General features: G+C 28.5%; 2 protein-coding genes across 4 annotated transcripts; one reads left to right on the top strand and one right to left on the bottom strand.

Annotated features, from left to right (window-relative positions):
- Positions 1-21,473, bottom strand: LOC110283572 (uncharacterized). Of its 3 annotated transcripts, XM_071183172.2 has the most exons (4): positions 20,732-21,450; positions 17,634-17,683; positions 15,815-15,939; positions 2-750 (listed from the first exon to the last, which is right to left on the bottom strand). In XM_071183172.2, exons 3-4 carry the CDS (start codon positions 15,852-15,854, stop codon positions 281-283), a joined length of 510 nt encoding a protein of 169 aa, XP_071039273.2. In that variant the 5' UTR covers positions 15,855-15,939; positions 17,634-17,683; positions 20,732-21,450; the 3' UTR covers positions 2-280. The 3 variants fall into 3 exon arrangements, 2 of the variants coding, with proteins under 2 accessions (XP_042897836.2, XP_071039273.2); XR_011637226.2 differs by lacking the exon at positions 15,815-15,939 and having other exon boundaries at positions 611-750; positions 20,732-21,473; XM_043041902.3 differs by lacking the exons at positions 15,815-15,939; positions 17,634-17,683; positions 20,732-21,450 and adding an exon at positions 5,122-5,303 and having other exon boundaries at positions 1-750.
- Positions 11,464-13,709, top strand: LOC147807307 (uncharacterized). The gene has a single exon (XM_087168258.1). The coding sequence runs from the start codon at positions 12,853-12,855 to the stop codon at positions 13,486-13,488; it is 636 nt and encodes a 211-aa protein (XP_087024384.1). The 5' UTR covers positions 11,464-12,852; the 3' UTR covers positions 13,489-13,709.
- Positions 21,474-23,232: the final 1,759 nt, after the last annotated feature.

Below are 23,232 nucleotides of genomic sequence, written 5' to 3'. Positions count from 1 at the left end.
TATAAAAAATTATTTCATTTTATTATTCATTTTATCAAAAATGTCCCTTTTTACAACTCTTAGATGTAAAAGATTTTCTGTTGATTTTTTTTAACTTTGTAGCTGATAATTAACTGGCGCTTGGAATCCATTAAAGTGTAAAACTGATTAAAATAGCTTAATTCTGCTTACAATTTACAGCTAATTTAGTTTTGTTTACAGTTTAGTTGACGGTACTCTTAAATTCGCTTACAGTGTACACAAATTTGTTTACAGTTTAATTTCTTTGCAATTGCAGTTATTAGATAGTTACGATGATGAACATATCGCCGACTGTTGCAGTTTCTTCGTTGGGAGAAGTACTTTCTACGTTTGAAGAAGTAGTTGCATCGTTGGAAGTAGTTTCTTCGTTGGAAGTAGTCTCTTCGTTCGAAGTAGTTTCTTTGTTCGAAGTAGTTTCTTCGTTCGAAGTAGTTGCTTCGTTCGAAGTAGTTTCTTCGTTCGAAGTAGTTTCTTCGTTCGAAGTAGTTGCTTCGTTGAAAGAAGTAGTTGCTTTGTTGGAAGAAGTAGTTGCTCTCTGAGAAGGGGTAGTTGCTGCGATGAAAGTAGTAGTTGCCTTAGTGAAGGGAGTAGTAGCTCTGTTAGAAGTAGTAGTTGTCTCGTTGAAAGAGGTAGTTGCTTCGATGTAAGCAGTAGTAGCTTTATTAGAAGAAGTAGTTGCTTCGCTGGAAGAAGTAGTTGCTTCATTTGAAGTTGGCAGCTTTTGTTTTTCTGCACCAAAGATACATCAAATAGTGAAAAAAAATTAACAACACAAGTTAACTAACTTTAGAAACAATTTAAAATGAAACATCAAATATTATCATCCATAAGCCTATCAACAAATAACTTAGCCATTGAAATTTTGAATATGCTATAAAATGCTACACTGTTAAAAATTTTAATGTATCTCAATACCAAAAATGTTGCTCGTATTTTTCATTTAAGTGGTGTAATTAAATACCGTACATAACCATTAGATCTAGTTCTTTCACCACACCCTAAAATAAAACCCCTTTTCTAAAATGTGGATCTCGACCTCACTTGGGGTCCCGAGACCTGCAGCAGTTAGCAAAAATCTTATATTTTTAATATTTCTTTAATTTATTATAATACTTTTACAATAACCAAATATTTTTTCTCAGAGTATTTAAAGAAATATATAATTAAACTGTAGATAATAATTAATAATAAAAAAATAATATTAATAAAAATACACGATAAAAAAGATAATTGCCAAGAGTTAATGTAATTAAAAATAAACACGCACACCCTTTCCATTGCTACTTAATCTTTGCAGATGCGCTGATAGAAGTAAATGAATTTTCTTAGTAGTGACCTTCTAAGTGGACCGTCTAAGTCCACTAAGTGCCTTCTAAGTGGATTTGACTAAGTAATCAAATTTACCCAATTTAAATATTACCCAATTTAAATTAGTTACTTATTTAAAGTTTTCACATTAATCTTTGTCCTAAAATTAAAGTTAATGACCTAAATCTGCAATAGTACCATAGTAATAGTTCCATTATAAGTGTGGAAACTGACAGTTTCACCCACGCATGTGTCTGATTTGTGCAACACCTCTCGCAACACAAACAGCCTCACAAATTTATCGCAAATATTATGGAATCCCAAGACCAAAATGTTTAAGAAACTCTGCTCTACACCAAGAATCAAGGAAGCTATTTTACACTACTTGGTGTAGAGTGGCATCCACCTTATTTATTTTTCAGTAACACTAAAATTTTGAATTGTAATAATATATGCTACTCATAAGAGTCAGTAAAGTTATTTTTACGGTACAATATTAAGAAGAAATGATTAATTTAGGATGCATGTAAGCAATATTTCTTAATATAAAAATTGCTAATCAAACATTCACAACACAGAGAGAACATTATTATGAATTCCAAGTTAGGCTTAAAAAAGGCAACGAGGATCGAAGTTAAATATTATAAAATTACAACAAATTTGTGTAACTCTTCTTGTGGGAAAATTATCTTTCTTAAACAACTTAAAAACACATGCCTACCTTCCATGACAGTTTACGTCAGCTTCTACAGAATGTTCTGCATCTCACAAGTCGAAAACAAACTTTTACCTTCTTAAACTGTACGTTCGTAAACTGAGGTTGTTGTCTGACGATTTCCAAAAGTACTTCAAAATTGGAAGAAAAAAAAGGCACTGGGGGACTCATGATAATAATATTAATTTTAATTCTTTAGATTTGGGTATTAAAAAAGATGAAAATATCTGCTTTGTTTATTTATACGATAAAGAAAGGATTTCAATTTTAATAAAAATAAACATATTACTTGGAATTCTAATGCTTGTAAAAACAATTATTTAAATACAACTTTTAATCAAATGAATAGAATTAAAAGAATATGAAGTAATATTTATTTATCCAAAAAACAAATACACAAACTTTTCTCAAAATTTGATTTAAGAAAAACAATGGATACCCAACTAATGTAATCCGTCGTTCTATATAAAATAATTGAGTTAATTGCATGTTATTATTATAAAATCAAAATTTTCGCTGTTAATCTATATTTTTACCATGGGAAAATCCAATTCGGCGAATCCGTGGTTTAAAATCTGTGCAAAACATGCAAATCATGTTTCTCTCGATTTTTAAAAAAATAGATGTTAATTTTCTTAAAACATTAAAATTGTATAACTAAATACCAACCTTTTTAATTATGAACTTTAAATTATCCAGTATAATATTATTAGCTTCCTCACATTCATTTTCGAGCAAATCCAAGTTAACTAAAAAATCGAGCACGCTTCAGTACTATATTAAGAACACGACATGAAAGATCCCTCTATTTACGATTTTAATTCTACTTGCGCTTCTCTTTTCATATTTTGTAATTTGGCAATCTTATTACGAAAATATTTCAAATCATTCTTTATAGACTGCCGTATGTGTAAGTTCATTTGAATTCGCTACTCGCTTTATAAATTTCATTTCGTATTTTGTTCTTTATTTTCTGTTTTTTGCTTGATTTCGTAAATACTTTTTACTTAATGTGTTCTATTATCATTTCAATTTTTTTTAGTGCTCCACACACTATTGATGCAATATTAGAAAGCCCGCCTTTTTGTGAATATAATCGTGTGAGCTCATGACGGATTATATCTTTTCATTATTATGTTTCCTGACATTTTAATTTTTTTTAAAATTTTAAATGCATTTTAAAAATATTTTATTATTATTCATCTCTTTTCATTAATCTGCATTATTTTTCATGTTTTCTCTATATTTTTAATTCCCTATATTTTCAATGTTTTCTCTATCTTTATTATATTCCATAAATAAATTTACATTTAATAATTATTTATCAATTGACAATCAGTAAGTTTGCATTTTTTCCTTTGAATTAGGCAATATCTTTTTCATCATGCACTTTTTTCCTGTTATGTTCCCCACTGAAATTAGATTTGATATATGGCATGTTTTTACCATTTTTAAGACATAGTTTTACAATTTTTAAGACATGTTTTTTATAAATAATAATAATTAATGTGCTTTTCAATAATTACAATTTGTCTACCTACGAATTATGAAAAAAATCTTTTTCATGAAAATAATGATAAAAACGTTTTTATACATTTATACAGTTTCTTTTTCATCCCTATTGGTGAAAGATTTATCAAATTGGTGATTTTGTGTCAATAGCCGTTTATCTTAGCTTTGTAACTTCACATCCAACTTGGAAGACAAGAGTACTTTCGAATCAAATTTCTAGTTGGTTCTCCGTTGTGAAAGAATTTTTTGGAAATTACCCACTATTGGGTCACGTAGAAAAGAAAACCTTACACGATTACAATGAAAACCTTACACTGTTACAATAAAAACCTTACACGGTTAATCTGAAGATAATAGAAATATAACTTGTAATCCATCTAAAAATAATGATTATGTCTACTCAGTCAAAAGGATTACAGAAATAAACTATCTATATAATACTGCATTATCAAACCTGCGCCGTTCCCTCATAGTCCTCTTATGAATTAAAATAATGAATAATAAAATAATAAACATCAAAATAATTAAAAATAAAATGATAAACAATAAAATAATAAATAATTGTTATTTTTGGGCATAAATACAGAGCCTAATGCTTTACTCTGTATGCAAAACTAATCTTTAAGCATTAGCAGGGCTACGACGAACTGTTTCCCACATTTTCCAATGATTTTACCAAACAAGACTTTTTATCGCTAAATTTGGCGAATTTATCATAATCAATATTTCAAATATCACACCAACATATGCAATGCAAATATCATTATTCGTTCATCGTCTGCTACGAGGCATTTATAGAAGAAAAAACTAAATATTTGAATTCGTTAAGCATAATTATCGACTGTTTATGAATGTGGTATCGAATTACAAAATTTTGATATTTCAAACAAGCTAACTGTGAGGAAATTTTCCGTAATTTTCAAATAACGAAATATTTTTACTTCATCTTTAATGGATAAAAAAGTTGCTATGTGATCAGCGGAAATAAAATAATCTGGAATATAAAGAAGGGTTACAATAAAATCGTCCGGAATACAACAATAAGTAAGCAAATCTGGCTTTTTTTCTACTTTTCTTGAGCGATTTTGAAAAATTTTTGATAACACATAAGGCTCTTAATGATTAAAATTTTCATAATTATTACCATTCTTATGAATAGAATTTGTATTTATTTGTTATCTTCTGTTTAAACAAAAAAAGTCTCCTGTTTAATAAAGCGAACTAATCTATAAGTGACGGATTTTTACCCATCAAAATATAAACAATGCTTGAAGATTAGGTTTGCGCGAGTATAGTAATACATAAAGCTGGTTTTTGTTTTCTCTAGTGCGCTTTTGTAAAGTTTTTTATAAAACAGATTTGCGGTTCTTACTAATTTAATTCAACAAAATTGCTACCATTCCTATCAACAGAATCAGTATTTGTTTGCTGTCTCTTTTTTTACGAGACTATAAGCAATATTAAAGCAAGTTAATCTACAGCGGTGGAATAATATCTATCATAGTATAAATAATGTTCAAAGATTAGTTCTGCACGAGTAAAGTAATATTTTAAAACACACTTACCTGCAATGAAATAATGCGCTTTTGGAGAAATTTTCTGTCTAAAAACCGGTCGTTTTAATTTATTTTCGTTATGATAGCAAGAATTAATAATTAAATACATTAAAGGAAGAGCAACTTTCATGTTGCGAACATTACTAGCTGAAACAATACTGCGTTAAAGAATTGCATAGATTTTTTTTCAAAGTTTTGTGTGATATATAATTTGTTAATATATAAATGCTTTTTAAACAAAAGCATTTTAAAGAAAGAGAGATTATAATTCAAGTGTTAAGTTAAAGACATGGAGGTCGTATTTTACGACAAAACAATACGTAAATAAGAAGTAAACACAGTATTTTCACAATCAAGTCATCTTTCAACAAATGAATTTAAAAAGAAATGTACAATATTCTTATTTGATGTTGTTCTAGAAGAAAAACAATCAAAGATTTCTGTAGCTTTGTATTATTTAAAAAATACCGACTCATTTCGTGAAAAGCTACTCAAATTTTTAAAGAATTGTTTTATGACACCTTTGAAAAATCCACAGGAAATTCGCTGACAATGCGAAATTAACATTAATATCTAGAATTTAAACAATTGTTTATTCATAGAACGCAAATTTGAAATTATAAATTTGAGTATGGTGTAAAATTTCTCACAAAATAGAAAATGACTGTAGGGTCAATTTATAATAATTTAATTTATAATAATTCAATTTATACATTTTTGGTAATGAATACGATAAAAAAATGACTGTATTATTGAAAACATGTGAGCCGTTACGGATCATCGTGTAGTCATTTTAAAGGGTTGGGGTTCGAGCCGCAGTGGTGGCTTGAAGCCCTCATAGATTCAGATAGATTGGTAACAGCTCGTCTAAAATATAAATGGCATTTTGCGATGCTGACAATGTTGCCATGATCATGTTGTTGGTCATAAAATTGTGGCGCTTTAACCTCAGTGACCCACTGGCCAACAATTGGCTGTAGCTGGAATTCTTTACTTTATTAAAAACACGTCCTAAATTAGTCTTTCATCATTTCCCTTACTTTTTAAAACTTAAAATACTTAGTTTTTGGCCCTTTAATCTTTTATTAGCAACATTTCTACACTATTTCTTACCAAAAATGCTTACGACTATTATATTTTGTATTTTTGTAAAATAGTTACATTTGTATTTCAAACTATATTATGCTAATGTAAGCAAATAATTAATTAAAAATTAATTAAGTAATAAAATAATTAAAAATTAGTTAAAAAATTTATTAAAAATGTATTTAAATGAACATTAATTAATTAAAATAATTGATAGAATGGGGTTACAGATAGAACGGTTTGGTTGAAACTACCACAATTTTTCTAAATGTGGTAGTTTTACATCGAACTGTTCCTTAATATTTCTTTTCCAGATAGGTACTTCACGATTCACTTCCATTTCTACTAAATAATAATGCAATACGCCGAAACCTCTTCTTTCTTAGTAACTAAAAATACTCTCCTGATCAATTTTAAACTGTGCCTTATCGTTATAGGATTCCAAGACCGTAATTTAATTGTTAAATAATACTACAATTTATTTCAATTAAATTTATAAAATTAAATATTTCAATTTTCTTTCCTTTTTCTAAGTTTTAGGTTATCGTAAAAAATCACTCAAAAAATCGAATTTGACCCGCTTGATTTATATTCTTGTAATAATGTAAAACCGCCATCCCATGCGTCACGCTCTATACACATCAAAGCACTTTTAAGAAAGATTTCAAAGATAGAGATCAAAAAGTTGGAATATGTTTGATGGAGAAAAAAAATATTTAAAATGGTTATACTTCTATTTCAAATAAGACTGTTTTGTTTTATAAACAACTATACCTTTCAATACAATATTGAAATTCGAACAAATATTGACTATCCATACAAACTGACTTGAAATGAAGGTCACTGTTATTTTGTTTTAAGATAAAGATTGTATAACAATAAAAAACGTGTTTCTCTTTCCTTTTTCTTTTTTACTTTCAATTTTTTTCTCGGACTATTGTCCAGAAAACTTCCTCAAATGTCATTCCTATTTTAAACTGAAATTCTAATTTCATATTCATCAAAATTGCATTGAATTGGAATTTATTTTTTTTGGTAATGTACAAGTAAATCAATCCTTGCTTCTCCTATTGTACCATCTTGAGTAAACCAACTTTGAATCAAACCTGAATTTGACATTTATTTTTTTAATGCGCTGTTTTGTCACAATTTTGTTTCCTTCAAGAATTGTTTTAGATGTAGATTTTATCTTATTTTTATGTATTTAACCTCATATATATAAAGACATTGTTTGAGAATAAAATCTGTTTTTATAGAAATTCAACAATTTTTTCGATATTATATATTCATATTAATTGAAATTAAAATCCGCATATCACGATATGTGTTAGCAGGTGTATTATTGTTAGATTGGTTTATTATTTTATTCGATTGATTTATTGTTTATCATTATGAATTATTTTTATTTTACTAGTTATAATTATTTTTTCTTAATTTATCGATTTAAATTTTTTGTGTAATCAGCTTATAGTAAAACTAAAATTTTAGAATGCGTTCTATTTTTAGGAAGCTTCAGCAATTTTTTTTTATATTAAAAATTTATATTAGACAAAGTTAAAAGCCCTAAAATTTAGACTGGTGTTATTAAGTACATTGCTGATATACAGATTATCTGGTGGTTTTTGTTATCATATGAATTATTATTTTTATTTATTTGTTAGATTAGTCTATTTTATTAATTTATATTTTTTTATGTAATCAGCTTTATGGGAAACTAAAATTTCAGAATGAGCTCTGTTTTCAGGAAATTTCATCAATTTATTTTTATTTTACTAGTTATAATTATTTTTACCTATTTTATCGATTTAAATTTTTTGTTTAATCAGCTTATAGTAAAACTAAAATTTTAGAGTACGTTCCATTTTTAGGAAGTTTCAGCAATTTTTTTGATATTAAAAATTTATATTAGACAAAGTTAAAAGCCTTAAAATTTAGACTGATGTTATTAAGTACATTACTGATATACAGATTGTCTGGTGGTTTTTATTTATCATATGGTTTTTATTTATCATTATTTTTATTTATTTTATAGATTAGTCTATTTTATCAATTTCTATTTTTTTATGTAATCAGCTTTATGAGAAACTAAAATTTCAGAATGAGCTCTGTTTTCAGGAAATTTCATCAATTTTTAGGAAATTAAAAGTTTATATTAGGTGAATTTAAAGCACGGAAATACAGGTGTGTGTTTTTTAGTTATATCATTGATAAACTGATTTACGGGTGGTTTTTATTCTTTATGTGATTTTATTTTTTATTTATTTTATCGATTATTTTGTCTTACCAATTTATATTTTTTTTTAAATATAATCAGCCCTATATGAAACTAAAACTTTAGAATGAATTCCGTTTTCATGAAATTTCAGAAGTCACGTAAAAATTAATATTATGTGAAGTTAAAACCCGTTCAGCAATATTAAAGTCATTCAAATTATTATTGTGTGATACTTAAGGCAATTTTTATTTATTATTTTCAGCTTAATTTCCTTCTTCATGAATTTCAGATTTAAAAGTTTTTTAATTTAGTTAAAATTTTAAATAAGTGAAATTCTATAAATTTGTATGTAAAATAAAAAGATAATGGTCTAAATCTGTTTCTCATTGTTATCGGAGCCTTCTTATCGGCCAGCCAATCACATGCCTCAGTTAAAAAGAAGATCTAGATTTATTTTGTGACCATAAGGTGGAAGTTAAAAAAAACTGTCATTTAAATGTTCGTTATTATAGTATTATCTTCTTCTAAAATTACATTTTTGCTTTTGCTTATTACTTAAAATTAAAGACTAATCTATATTCTTTGTATTACAAAACAATCCTATAAGATTACCATATTATGCATCATTTTATTACATAATTTAATAACAGTCAATAACTTCATAGCCATTTTACAATTACTAAACAGTAGACAAAGTGTAATTGTTTTTATAATAAATATGTAAAGTAGTGCATTCAATTAAAATAATGAATAGGGAGCGAGGTAGCCCAGTGGCTAGATGGTAAGTGGTTTGCTCCGGTTAGGAGGGCTCGAGGTTCGATCCTCGAACAGACTCTTGGAAAGACGTACTTTCACCCTTAAGGTGCTCTCTTGCTATACGAAAGGCGCACCTTCCTGACTTAATTCGCGAAAAGGTCACTGGCTGGCTAGCTTGGCTTGTCTAAGACAACAAGAACAACAATTAAGTGAGTTATTAATTGTAACTCTAACCATATCCATACGAAAATAAAAATGCAATGCGAAATTATTTTTAAATATCTCACACCCGTGGAATATATTATCCCATCATCTTGTTTGTATGTAAAGTATGTTATCCTCAATATTTTACTTTTTATCTTTCTTTAAGATAGTTATTTTAATGTCATTATAATCTTCATTTAAATCTCCTAAATAACGCTGTAATTCTGATTTTGTGTGCGGAAAACTAAGCAATATATTCTTGAGAATTTTTGTGGAAGTGGACTCAGGAATGAATGAAGCTGTCATCTATCCGCTGAATTCTGAGCTAAGACATACTTTCACCCTTGCGATGCTCTCATGTCTAAAAAAAGAAGCACTTTCCTAACTTAATTCGCAAAGGCTGGTGTGCTTAGCTTGCCCAAGTGTCATTAGAAACAACAACAACCAACATAATGAATACACAATTGTAAAACATCATTTGAATTTACCACTTCAAAATCATGATCCCATACATGTGATTACGCGTTTCTTCCTTCATGGCTCACACTATCATATAAAAAACGAGTCTTTCTGACTCAAGAAAGTCGCACTTTATTAAATCACGAATCAAGCTACGATAAAAAAAATATTGACTCTATTAAAATTATGGTATAAAGTTTTACAGTAAAAATGGATTTTGAGATAAAAAGGATGTTACTGATGATTCACTCAAGTTGCTCTTACTTTTCGCAGCTGATTGATATGTATTTTACAGAGCAAAATCACTCGGACATGATCTCAATACGGCTTGGCTTGACTTGATATATGCTGTTGCGAAGTCCCTGCCCACGTAAGAAGACATCTGACTTCTCCATCTCTCTAATTTGCCCTTTCTCAATACGGTACTTTCGTATTAGTACGTATACTCTCTGAGAAAAGGGAAGCACTTCTTTTTCATCCTGAAGAGGTTAACTTTAATAAGCATGCAAACTTTTTATTTTATTTTATATAACTGACCCAATTTTTTGGGTTTGCGACTGCTAATTTTCAACTCAGCAGCCTTGTCATTTTGAACCCAATCCAGAAGACAAGAGGCAAACATTTTAAAACTTTTCGAGCCCTTGTATCACACAATATATTACTAATTTATTCATCGTTGCACATCTAAACTTTATATGGTCTATTTAGCGCCCAATGTGAGTTAATAGTTTCATACAATATAGAAAATATAAATAAATTAGGAAATAAAAGTCTACCTAGTCAAATAAACAGCTATTGCATTACATTTTGAAGAATTCCCTTCGGTCCGAAAGCTGTGACTTTGTAAAGGAATTTTAACCAATGATTTCCTGCCACCTTTGATTGTTTAAATCAGCAGCAATGCAGTTTAATTTTAATATACTAAATTAATAATTGTTACAAACGCTACGGATTTTAAATTATTATCCAGTAAATTAGCCAAATATCAAAATTATTCGCCAATTTTAGAAATCCACGCCAAATGTAAATCTTAAAAAAAAAAAATTATGATTATCCCCCAAGTTTTCCCACAGAACTAGGTTTAATCTGTATTTTACGGCAATTTGTTACAGGCTTATATTATTTGGACCCAATTCTAATTGACTATACGGCGCATCTACCAAAACTTACTGTAATCGAATAAAAAATACTGGCTTGTTTAGAAAAATTCATTTTGACGTAATTTTTAGGATCGAGTTAAATATATATTTCTGTTTCCAATGGAAAAAATCATTCGCCAATACTTCAGCCAAAGTACAATTTTATTCGCCAAATTTTATCGCATCTGGAGAGACGGTGAACACTTAGCGCGGACCCCGTATCATATAATATATGAATTACATAATTTTATATATATTGCAGCATAAACTTTTTTATATAATTATAAAAAAAGTTTTATATGCATGTTAAGTTAAAAAGTCTAAATCAAACTGGCACATGTTATAGAACTTCTATAGTTGACTCATAATATTGAATAAAAAAATAATAATTTAATAATGAAAAATCATTAGTTTTCATGCACCATATTCAAATTCAGATTTGGGAAATAAATTATCAATGGTATTCGGGTAATAAATTGGTCATTCTTCATATTAAAAAATTAATATTACTCCGCAGTGAGACTAAAACTGCAGAAAAAATACAATTCAGTAAATTGAAAAAGGAAAAAAAAACTAATATGGTTTTAGATGTTAAAAAATGCTTCTTGAGATATATTACAGATGCTTAACGAAAATATTATGTTCAATGTGCTAATTAAGCAATATTTATATTATTTTAGCAAATTAAACTTAAAGATACAAAATTAAATTCGAAGAAAATAAAATTGGCTTAATCAAATAGACGTAGTTAAATTTCACACATATTTCAGAACTGACTCATGCTCCAAAATCAGGTTTGGGCAGAAAACTGTTCCTTATTAAAATTAATATTAATCCGCAGTCAGATTTGTACTGCAGAGAAAATACATCAGTAAAAATAATTTTAAATCGAAAAAGAAAATAACTAATATGGTTTTAGAAGAGGTAACGTTCCTCAATATATATTACATATGCTTAACATATATATTAGGTTTAATGTGTTGAAATAACATGTTTAAATTACGTAAATATATATTATTTTAGTGAATTAAAGCTGATATATAGAAATACAAATGCACTAAGATAAATCAAACTAACGCAATCAGATTTGACACATATTTTACAACTGACTTAAATTTCAAAATCAAATTTGGGTAGTAAATTATTCTTCATTAAAATTATTGCGCACTCGAACTTAGACAGCGGAGAAAATGCAAAATTGATGAAAAGAGAGAATTTGGTTTTAGATGTTGAAATGTTTCACAAGAAATTAAAGACTTTTGGAAAAGAATAAATATCCGTCGTATAGTTTTTGGAATAGTATTTAAAGATCAATTAAATAAATCATTTATGATTTGACAGAGACGTTCATTTTGTTTAGATGAATAGAATATTCTCGTAAATTATGACAATCAACTTGTCTTACAAAAGCAGAATTCTAGCAAAAAAAAACCACCTGTATAACAACACAATAGAAAATGTGTCTCATCTATTGAGTGTTAAAAGTGAGTTGATTTGTTCGTCATTTTAACTCACGTGTAATGATTCAAAATATAGCTTTTTTTCTCTTTCTGAAAACTCGCTAATAGAGATATTGCGACAAAGGAAAGAAAGCGAGCGGATGACTGAGCAAAATAATAAACAAGGCAGCAAAATTTCAGGGCCAAGGTATTACGTCATAATTACGTATATATTACATATTCTACCGACCGGCTTAATTCAAAAGAAACCTCACCTGAAACTTAGAAAACCGAAGAGCGCGATTTTCGATTGTCGAATTTCAACTCTAAGCGAACTTAATTAGAAAATTTTGTTAAAAAAAGTACATCATCTGTGCATTGAGGACTTTGACTTTACGAAAGTGAACCGATTCAGCTAGAACTGTTTACTCTGTGATTTAAAATGCATCAACGAGTTAGTTTCGTTTTGATTATAGCTGTTGCTTCTATTTTTTCAGCGACAGCCCAAGATGATCCATTCTTTACATCCGACAACAAAGTCGACTGCGTAAACAAAATGGTCGATTGGTGTGACAATATGCAATATCCAAAAGAAGGCACTGGAATGTCGATGATATCTATCTCTCTCACTGACAGTTCCGGAAACTTCTACCGAGTCTTCTGCAGCTCTGATTCGGACGGTACAAACTGTACCAGAAACGGATCTCCGTGGTTTTCTTGTAATCCAGACCGTCAACTGACTTACCAAGGTGTGCAGCTTCAGAAAGACTCTACCGACGGCGTTGACGATGGCATCTGCAATACGACCAAGATGGCGTTCAATGATATGTTCATACAGAACCTTTCTTTCAATCCCGTAAATGCAACAAACGAGATCACGAAGGGTATGGAAAACTTCTTTGATGTGTTGGCTGATCTGCAGGAGCAATTTGATCTGTTGCGGAGTCATATATTCAGTGACTGTTTCCCTTTCTGTCCAAGGAATCCTTTTGCTCGAGTTCCATATGATGGCAAAGATTCTGCGACTGAAACGCCTGGTGCAAGTGTTACTCAAACGAACCAACTCGAGAGAGAGTAATTGGATTGTTTTTAAAAACTTCATCCGTAAATATTGCTTCGATTGATCTTTTTTTCTTCTTTTAGTTGCATCTCACGTAGCTTCCATGCATTAGAAACTGTAAAAACGCATCTAGTCAAAAGGTCAGTTGCATTCTGTGTAAAATTACATATTTCATTAGATATCCGGATGTGTGTAAAAAGTTGTGTACGACATAAAGAAATAAAAAAGATAGATATATATTTCTTTTCATTAAATACAATAACTTGAGAAATGTCGTTTAATAGAAGAAATTTTGAAAATATGCTAAATAATAAAAAGAGCTGTTTTGAATTAAAAAATTTGAAAATTTAAACTCGAAAATGAAATAAAGTTCATTAACGTATATATACAGACATAAAATTATCTAATTTTTTGGTTATTTAAATTATAAAGTGATAGAGTAATTGAAGTTATAAAGTATCCAGTATTATTTTTCATTTATTAAATGTATATTTATTATTCTTATACTTTATAATTACCTAAACTTTATCTCTACTAATTTATAGACATAAGAAAATAAATTCGTTAAGTTGAGCTGATTAGTGAAATTAGAAAATAATTTTCTAATAGTATTTATGTACTATTTTGAATTTTAACCCTTCCACGGAGACTTTTTATCAAAACAAACAACAAATAAGCACTTACAACATATGCTTAAAATCATATTCAATAATTTTTTGTTTAATAGAATGCAAAAAATTTGCTCTGTTACATTTTCATTTCTCAGGAATGTGCATCAATCAATCATTTTTTTTATAAAATAAATCCTAATCCATTTTTTTCTTTTTAAGTCAACTTTATTGAATTAAACTTACTCTCTCGAGTTCGAATTTTAAATATTAAAACAAATAATACCAACATAAGGAAACAAATATTTTTACGTTGAAATTTAGACTATATTTATAAGTTTAAATACAGACATTAAAAAATTTTTAAATTTTCGCCGGAATCGTTGATTTTCACTTTAAAGCAATCAATAAAAAATATAAGTAAATAACTATTTTATAAATTCTAATCACAGGAAAGTATATTTTGCATTTAATAATTGACAATTACATTTTTTATTTAATAACTGATATTTATAATTTGTAATTATATTTATAATTTTGCATTTGAAATAATAATTTGAAATAACAATTATTAGACATACAAAAGAAATTTCTGGTTTGTTTTATAAATTTTCCTGTTTCAGAAATCAGTATGTTCAGTTCCATTTATAGAACAGTAGTACAGTTTTTTTTTCTTTTGTGGTCAGACCGTATCTAAACATTTTTATAAAAAGTATATAAATTAGTTTTTGTTTTAAAATATAAATTATAAAGACATAAATTTGTCAAAACTGGAAGGAAAAGTAAATTAAATTACAAGATTAAAATCGTTATTAAAATCTTATAAAAATGCACGAGTTTTTAAAAATTTTAATAACCGATACTTTTAGTTTTGAAGCCATGAAAAATTCCTGAAACTATTTTTGACTCGAGTAAAACTTAATTGTTGTAATAAATACCCAATTTATTATTACGGGTACCTAATATAGATAGTATAATAATAGATTTTTATGGTTCTCAAAAATTTATTTGAATTCCCTTTTCTTTTGGTCAACAACTGCAGCTAGTTTGAGAGTTTTTTTCCTTTTTAATATATAAAGGGAATAGCACTGCATTTTAAATATAACAGGTAAAAATAACGCTTAAAATTTTTTATTGAAATTTTGCTCAAAATCTACAATAAAAATTTCAAAACATCAACTTGATTCGGCAATCAGATCCATCATCATTCAGTTTTTTAAAAAAAATACTTCAAAACATATTTAAAGATCTTAAAAACAAATGATGCATCATTTCAAATTCCGCACAAAACTTTTTTTTAAATAAGTTGCAAATTTCTGTACTTCAGTTACAAATTCTGTACTTATGTTTATAAGTTTTTCAGCAGTTTTGTAGAAAATATATCAAAAGAAATGAAAAGTTGGTAGAGGGTTCTGTAAATATTTTTACAGAGCATACACTTATTACAGAACTGAAATAGATTTGCAAATATACAGGTAATATTTGAAAATACAGGTATACATTTTTACAATTTCAAAATTCCCAAAATTACGCGCAAGAATGATTTGCCTCTACCATGACTTATATATCAAGTAAAATAAATATCAAGTTTGTTTTAAGTAAGTACGAGGTGTCTAAAGTGTATGGAAAAAGTATATATAAATACATGATGTCTCAAGAAATAAACGTACCTAAAAATACATGAGCATAATATTTACTAAAAAAAAACATTCAAGAATACGAAATTTGATCCCTACCTCTCAATCTCAAAAATTGGAAGTAGAGCGAAGAACCCATAGAAACTCCTATTCCCGGGAGTGAAATTTGGGCTCGGGTTTTGTATGGCTATGTTTGATTCTACTCTATTGAAGAGCAACATGCACTATAAAAAAAAATGTAAAATTTACGGTTTTAAAGCTGCAGTTGATAGGCTGTACAAAACCGTAATAATTGCGAAGTAATTCCGTACCCTCAACGATTTTTTACAATACAAGAAACAAGTTTTTTCTGTAAAATTTGGAAAGAAAATCTGCATTCTCAAAGGATTTTTACCACATGGGAACAAGTTTTCACGGTGAAAGCTATGAAACAACTCTGTACTCACACCACATAAATATTTTAGGTTAGCATTGTGTTCGGTGCAAGCCGGGAACAGAATTCGTGCGACCAGTCATCGCTTGGATTCGAACTTCGATCACCTGATTGGGAGGCTATCGCTCTATCCCTTAAGACACCGTAGCTTTAGTGGTTTATTATTTTATTTCATGTAATAACCGGCGCTTAACAGCCGACAGATTCCGAATTAACAACTATCGATATTCAACTCCTTAACCTTGTAATTTTTAACCCAACGCAGAAGAGAAGGGAACTGTTGCATCAAGCATTGGGACAAAGTGACGTCTTCATCTACTTTGAATTAATCCACTTTTGCAGAAGATGGAGAGGAAAACCGAAAAACCTCCCCCTCTGACAAGAGAATTCTCACCCATGATCAGTCCATCACATGGGATATTTTACACCAGCACTGTAGTCAGTGCGAGCCGGGAGCTGAATTCGTATAGACCAGCCACTGTTAGATTCGAACCCGAGTCATTGGGAGGTTATTACAGATTCAAATGTTATTCCGAAGTCTTAAAAAGCGTGAAATTTTGTTTGAAATACTCTTGAATAAATTACCTTTTCTTATGGTTAATTTATTTTCCCGAAAGAAATTTAAAGCATTGCTTCTAAAAAACACTATACATGTTCAAAAAACTGATGAGGAAAAATGTAAAATTGTATATAACTCATTCAATGTAGTTTTTGAAGAGGTAAAGTGACAGAGTTATTCATAGTTGGAGTTACTCAATGCTTGCAATGCATCCATAATTCACAATCAACGAATGCTCGGCTTAATTACTGGTGTATAAATCAACCTCCTGATTTTCATCAAATTTTAAGGTTTTGAAAAAGTTTGGTATCCGAACGCAGTTATTGTACATAAACCGTCCAAGTCACTATTTCACACCAGATCACAACAGATAACAGTATTAACTTATTAGTATGCCAGAATCAGAAATCAAAATTGCTCTAATTCAAGTGTCAATAAACGCGTAAAGATGTTTTCACGTGTGTAAAAATGTAAAAGTATCTGTAAATGAGGGGAAATATTAGGTAACTTAAGAGTCAAAATGTGCCAGCGGGCAGGAGCTTTATTTAAATGTATAAAAAATTCTAAATGTACGTTAATAAGCATAACAAAATTTAATTGCATTGGTAAATATTCAAAACTATTATTAAAACTGTTTCTACTCGCATAGTTAGCATCTGGGCTATAACAAAATAACCTAAATATCTACTAGTTATGTCCGAGAGAACAGTTTTGTGAAATGCACTGAATTTTAATACATAATAAGCCATGCAGGTTGTATTGAGAGTAATATTATTAACCACATTAAAGAAAACCGCATTAAATTTGCTAGACTCATCCTCTTTAACACCCAGAATCCTTAAATTGACTTGAACCCCAACCAATGGCAGGCCCGAGCAAAGACGTATTGATTACATTAATGAAGAGAAAAGTCGGAACACACTTACTAGAAAGAGAGAAGACTTTAAAAGGTTTTGAAGACCATGGCCCCAAAGAGCTGCCAAGTCGATAAAAAAGAAACGAAGTAATAAATATTAGTATGAGTATTTGACAGTTTTAAAATTTAACTAAAGTTTCTTAATAAAGCTAAACTTAAATAAGCTCAACTAAATTTTAGAACTTTAAATTAAGCATTTAAATTTATAATCTAACACTTCCCCTGTAAAAGTTTATTGTAAAAAAAACTATTTTAATAACTGCATTAATAGAAGCAATTTTAAATTTTTTGAAATCCATATGATAAAGAATAAAAGGAAAGTAATACAAAATTTGACACATTATATTTGAGCGTATTTTCTGTTTCTTTTCAATACCTGTCCGATTTCCGTTTGCGAAATAACAAAAAAATAAAGGAGGAATAACTTATGTTATGTAAATACAGGAAACTATGGAGGTGACCTTCGCTATTGAAAAAAATAGCGTTCGGAAACAAAAATCAGCAAAATCATTCTCTGATGCAATAATCTATGAGCTTATAGAATTTTCTAGACATTACTACTCTTTTGTAAAATATGATGAATCCCCTTAAGTCACGAGTAGTAGCACGAGGAAGAACACTTTTTGTTCTAAGATGTTCCACAAAACTATAAATTTAATAAAAATAGTTTTAAATATTAATACTAGTTCCTTTAAATTGCAACTCTTAAATAAAATATTATTGGATGATCCAAGTGACTTGACCTTGCCTTTTTACTTATATTACTAATATTTATTGTTTGCAATATCTTTATTAATAAAAGTAAATTAAAGTTAATAAACTTAAGATTTTTCAAATAAAAGGAAAAACATTTATTGCGGTCTAAAAAACTTGTTTTTGATTTCATAATATAAGCGTATTTACGTCCATGCGTATTTACGAAAATAGACACAGATCGAAATGCGCATTTGAGAAAACGGGCAGAATGAAATGCATATTTAAGAAAATGGACAGATCTAAATGAGTATTCAAGACAATGGATCAAAACGCGTGTTTAATAAAATGGACACAGTTAAAAATGGGAGTCTAATGAAATTTATACAGATCTAAATGCGCATTTAAAAAAATTGCACACAGATCCACAAGAATGAACCAAAATGTGTCAAGATGGACACAGATTGAAATGCGTATTTACTACATTGCTTATAATAAAACTCGTTTTCATTTTTCTTCATTTTATGTCAAAATATGAAAGTATCCTAACTGAAATGTAATTAAATTTATTAAAATAATGCTCAGTAATTGTTTGCACTCTAAAAATGTCAAAGTGTCACGGTAACATCTATCCTTTACAACAGTGACAAAAATTTGAGTTAGACTTGATACACTAACAGTTAGACGTGATACTTGATACTCTTTAAGAACATAAATTATATTGAATTACATTTGTAAATTCACAAAACAGTTTTAGTTTGAACTAAATATACAAGTACACTCAATGCTATAACATCGAAATACAATCTACAACAACTTTTCAGTCTTTCTTCAATAAAGAATTACAGAGCTTTCATTCTATTTGCAATTTTCTAGATAAAAAACTTGCTAACTGCTATTTTCGAAAAGAAACTAGTGAATTACATAATATGAAGCTTTTTCATGGATTCATTGTTAATTTATTTCCCTATTTTTTATTAAAAAATTTGGCCTAAGCTTTGTGTAATCTGGTTTGTTTAAATCCTTATTTTAACTTAATAGAAGTTAACAGATTTTGAATCAAAGCCACTCAAACACTTCAATATGGAACATTAACAGTTTTGTTCAAGTGCAACATTAATTTTGCACAAAATTATATAAAAATAATTACAAACAACAACTTTCGTTTATATAGTTTAGTTTCATCTTGAAATATAGTACTGATTTAAACATTCAAAGAAATTTTAAAAATAAGTTAAAAACTAAATTTCAATTTTAAAAAAAATTATTTTTTCAACATCCATAACAATGCAATTTTATACAAATTAATAGATCAGATATAAATAAACTTAAATTTTATACAAATTTTAAGAAACTTTCAGTGAATGTGCGAGTAAGTTTTGGAACACAACGCATTTTTTTTTACACACTTTACATTACATTATTCGAAAGCAAATTTGGAAGTTCTGCAGAATCTGCTCATGGCATGTAGTTACATGTTTATGTCATGCCATGATTTTATTTCGTCTGTTTTACAAAATCATCGCGCAGTGTATTAATAAAGAAGCTATTAAATTTATATTCTACAATCTAAGAATGCTGCAATGACTGAGATTTAACTTTAAACTTTCGACACAGTACGAGGACATTGTTCCACAGCAGAAACTTGCAGGCATGAACCGAGGAGTTCCGAAACTGCTGAATGAGTGTGAAACATGAAGAGAAAGCAGAACGGTCGTCTACCATCTCCACTTCATGCTTCACATTCCTCCAGTCAATTCGTCAAACTTCCGATCGACACCTGCACACTTTCCTGTTGCAGATCGATGTCCACGTACTGCATAAAAGCATCCGTTGAATGCCAGTTCATAGCAGCATTTTTGTGAAATTTTGAAAATGTTCAAATTTAATTTTTTTTAAGTTAACAAACTACAGGAAATTTTTGAATCTAATAAACTTTAAATTTTTTTTTATTGGGCTTAATATATATTTAAAAACTTATTTTAATGCTGTCTGTTCATGAATTTTGGCACTTTAATATCTATAGGTATGTTAATAACACATAACATTTTTGTTACGGTTACAACTCATTGTATAAAATATAGACTAATGCTAATATAAATTTGAGAACAAATTAAAGTATGAAGAAAACTTCTCAGTTCACCTTAAGTTCGATAAAAATCCGCAAAATTATGATTCATTCCATTTGAATCATTAGTCTTCCTATTTAATGCAACATTAATTGTGTAAGAAGCATTTTAAATTTACTTTAAAAATGATTTAAGTTTATTTAAACTAGAATTGCGATTTTTTTTTTAATTTAAAAAATTTAGAATGTTTAAATTTTACATGATGTTCACAGTGTAATGGATTTTTGCCAAGAGTAGCTTTTTAATACATAAATTATTTAAAATGCATAAAAAATGAATGGTTTACCTCTATAATGGTGAGACTGTATATTTTTTATCTGAAAACATTATGCACGTTTGCCCATGCGTCCGGTCCGCTTCGATTTCATCAAAACATGGGTGAGGAAAAATAGTTCGGTTGCTTTGCAGTGTGCTGCGCGTTCTTCAGGAAGTACACAACCCAACGAATTACCCATTCTCCAAGAAAACAGTCTTTCAGAGTAGTATCTTTTCCTTTCAGAAACAAACTGGATCTCTCAATTAAGAACTTTCTTTTAACTTCAGTCTAGAAACTAAAGATGCAAATGAATTGATAGGGAGAGAACAAAATAGAAATATTTGGCTTTAGTTACTCTGTAAATTAAAATACTATACTTTTATCACCAGATTTATTATCCACAGCTTATTGATAGCAGTCCTTACCCATTCTCAATCTAGAGCATTATTTAAACGCCTAATTGTTTCCAGTAAATAGATCATATTAAGAACCTAATAATATAGTACAATTTAAGATTTAAGATAGTTTTGGTGATTTCGAAATATTTTTCACTTCATGTTTAAAAAATTTATCACAACGTTATTTAATTTCTCCTTAGAGTGTCCACTTGTACTTCAGATCATATAGGGTCAATATTACTTGGCATTTTTATTGGGGAGAAAACCGAGCATGCTCATATGTGTAAAATTAGATAACTTATAACCTTCATTTTATTTTTTAAAAAATATATTTGACTTTACCCTGATTGTTTCAGTATTTTAAGAATTTCCCGAGCAATTAAAAGGGTTGTAACCGAATTGTCACCTTTCGCGATGGAGGGTAAAATGGAATTCTTAAATTTAAGTTGGATTTTCTAGTAGAAGTATGGATATAGGCTTAAAATTTGAATAGTTTTAAAAATATTTGGAAAAAAATATAATGTAGAAATTAAATGGGTTTCTGTATTTCGTGAAAATTAGAGCCCTTACTTCTGAGGTTGTCCTCGTTAAGTAAACTTACGATTTTAATGAAGCTCTTCATTACAAAAAATTTAAGATTAAAAATATGAATTTAACAGATATTGATATTTAATGAAAAGGTATAATCATACAAATTAAATGGGACGAAAGTTAATTGATACACTATCAACTCATAATAGTTAATAATTCGATGATTTTATTTACTTTTATACGAAGAGATGGTAGTTTATGCTTCATTGTGCAGGTTATTTTAGCACTATTTAATTAATCCCTTTATAGATTTTAAAAAAAAAAACAGATTTGTGATAACTGAACTATTCGATAAAAGTTCATTTTAAATTATTATTACGAATTTAGAAAAATTTCAGAAATAGCTATGTAAACGAATATTTTTCTGGATAAGTTAAGTATACTTTGAAAACTAAATATAATGAAATATATTAACAGGAATTTCTTAAAAGTAACATTGTCAATATTTTTTCGATACAAAATGGAATAATTCTAATTTAATTGCAAACATCACTTTGAAAAATGTAAAATAAGGGTTTAATTTCTGATAATTTTGATTAAATTTTGTGAATGAAAAAATGACTTATTTTTAGGATGAGTACATGGAAAAAAGTGTTTATATTTTTAAGCGAGATTGTTAGTATTATCTCTCCTAAATATGCTGAGTTTAATTTTAAAGGTTTTCAATTTTCTGAGTTCTCATTCAAAAGTAGTGAAATGGTTCTTATTTAGTCAAATATTGTAAATTACAGTTTTATGAGATTACTTTTTAAAAAGAGAAAATAATAGTGCTATTTTAAAGTAAAATGTAGTTGAATTTTGGGGAAGGAAACTTGTTAATTATTCTTAAGGGAAGAAAGGAAATTTATGACAATGTATTTCAAAAATGGTAGATTGTAAAAGAGAGCGACGAGCTCTTTGCGTTAGCTTATAGCTCTGCATTTCCATTAATGTAGTTTAGGAATGAGGCTTGATAGATAGCTGGAGGTTGTAGTAATAAGTCAGAAGCGGTTTGTGGCTTGGAAGTACAAATGGTATTTTTCATAAAATCAATGAAAAATCCCGGGGATCGTACCCAGAACCTACGGCACGGGAGCGCGAAGCGCTACCACTCAGTCACCGGGCGGTTTATTTTATGGACTGAGTCTAACAGATTTAAATTATCTCCGGTTGATATTTCTACTGTAGATATTTCTACTGTAAAATTTTTTATTCAGCTATGCATTGCTTACACATGAATTTGTTTAAGCCTTTTATTTTCAAATAGGTATTTTTTTTTAATTTTTAATTTATTTTAGGAAGAAACCTTCAAATTTTAAGATAAAATTTTCTTTGTTGAAAAAAGCCAACACTTTGCTAAGTAGCATAACTTATTCAATCTCAAAAGCATGGCATAAATAAGTTTAGAGGAATTTGAGTAACATCTTGAATTAAGTCTTAAATTTAAAAAGCAACGAAACTTCAATGAACAGTAAACTAGATGTTAATCTGTTAAACAATTCTAAAATATTTTGATTTAGATCTGAAAAACAATATTTAAAGTTTAGTTTCTTTAAATTTTGA

Source organism: Parasteatoda tepidariorum, chromosome 7 (genome assembly GCF_982258835.1).
Source record: "Parasteatoda tepidariorum strain Cologne lab strain chromosome 7, Ptep-v5.0, whole genome shotgun sequence".
Taxonomy (NCBI): domain Eukaryota; kingdom Metazoa; phylum Arthropoda; class Arachnida; order Araneae; family Theridiidae; genus Parasteatoda; species Parasteatoda tepidariorum.
The sequence above is the reverse complement of the archived record's forward strand: the minus strand, read 5'-3'. Positions and strand labels throughout refer to the sequence as shown.

Coding starts and splice junctions, on each gene's coding strand:
- LOC110283572 (XM_043041902.3), bottom strand. CDS start 5,242: ATGAAAGTTGCTCTTCCTTTAATGTATTTAATTATTAATTCTTGCTAT. Junction 751..5,121: donor AGCGCATTATTTCATTGCAG/GTAAGTGTGTTT, acceptor TCTTTGGTGCAG/AAAAACAAAAGCTGCCAACT.
- LOC147807307 (XM_087168258.1), top strand. CDS start 12,853: ATGCATCAACGAGTTAGTTTCGTTTTGATTATAGCTGTTGCTTCTATT.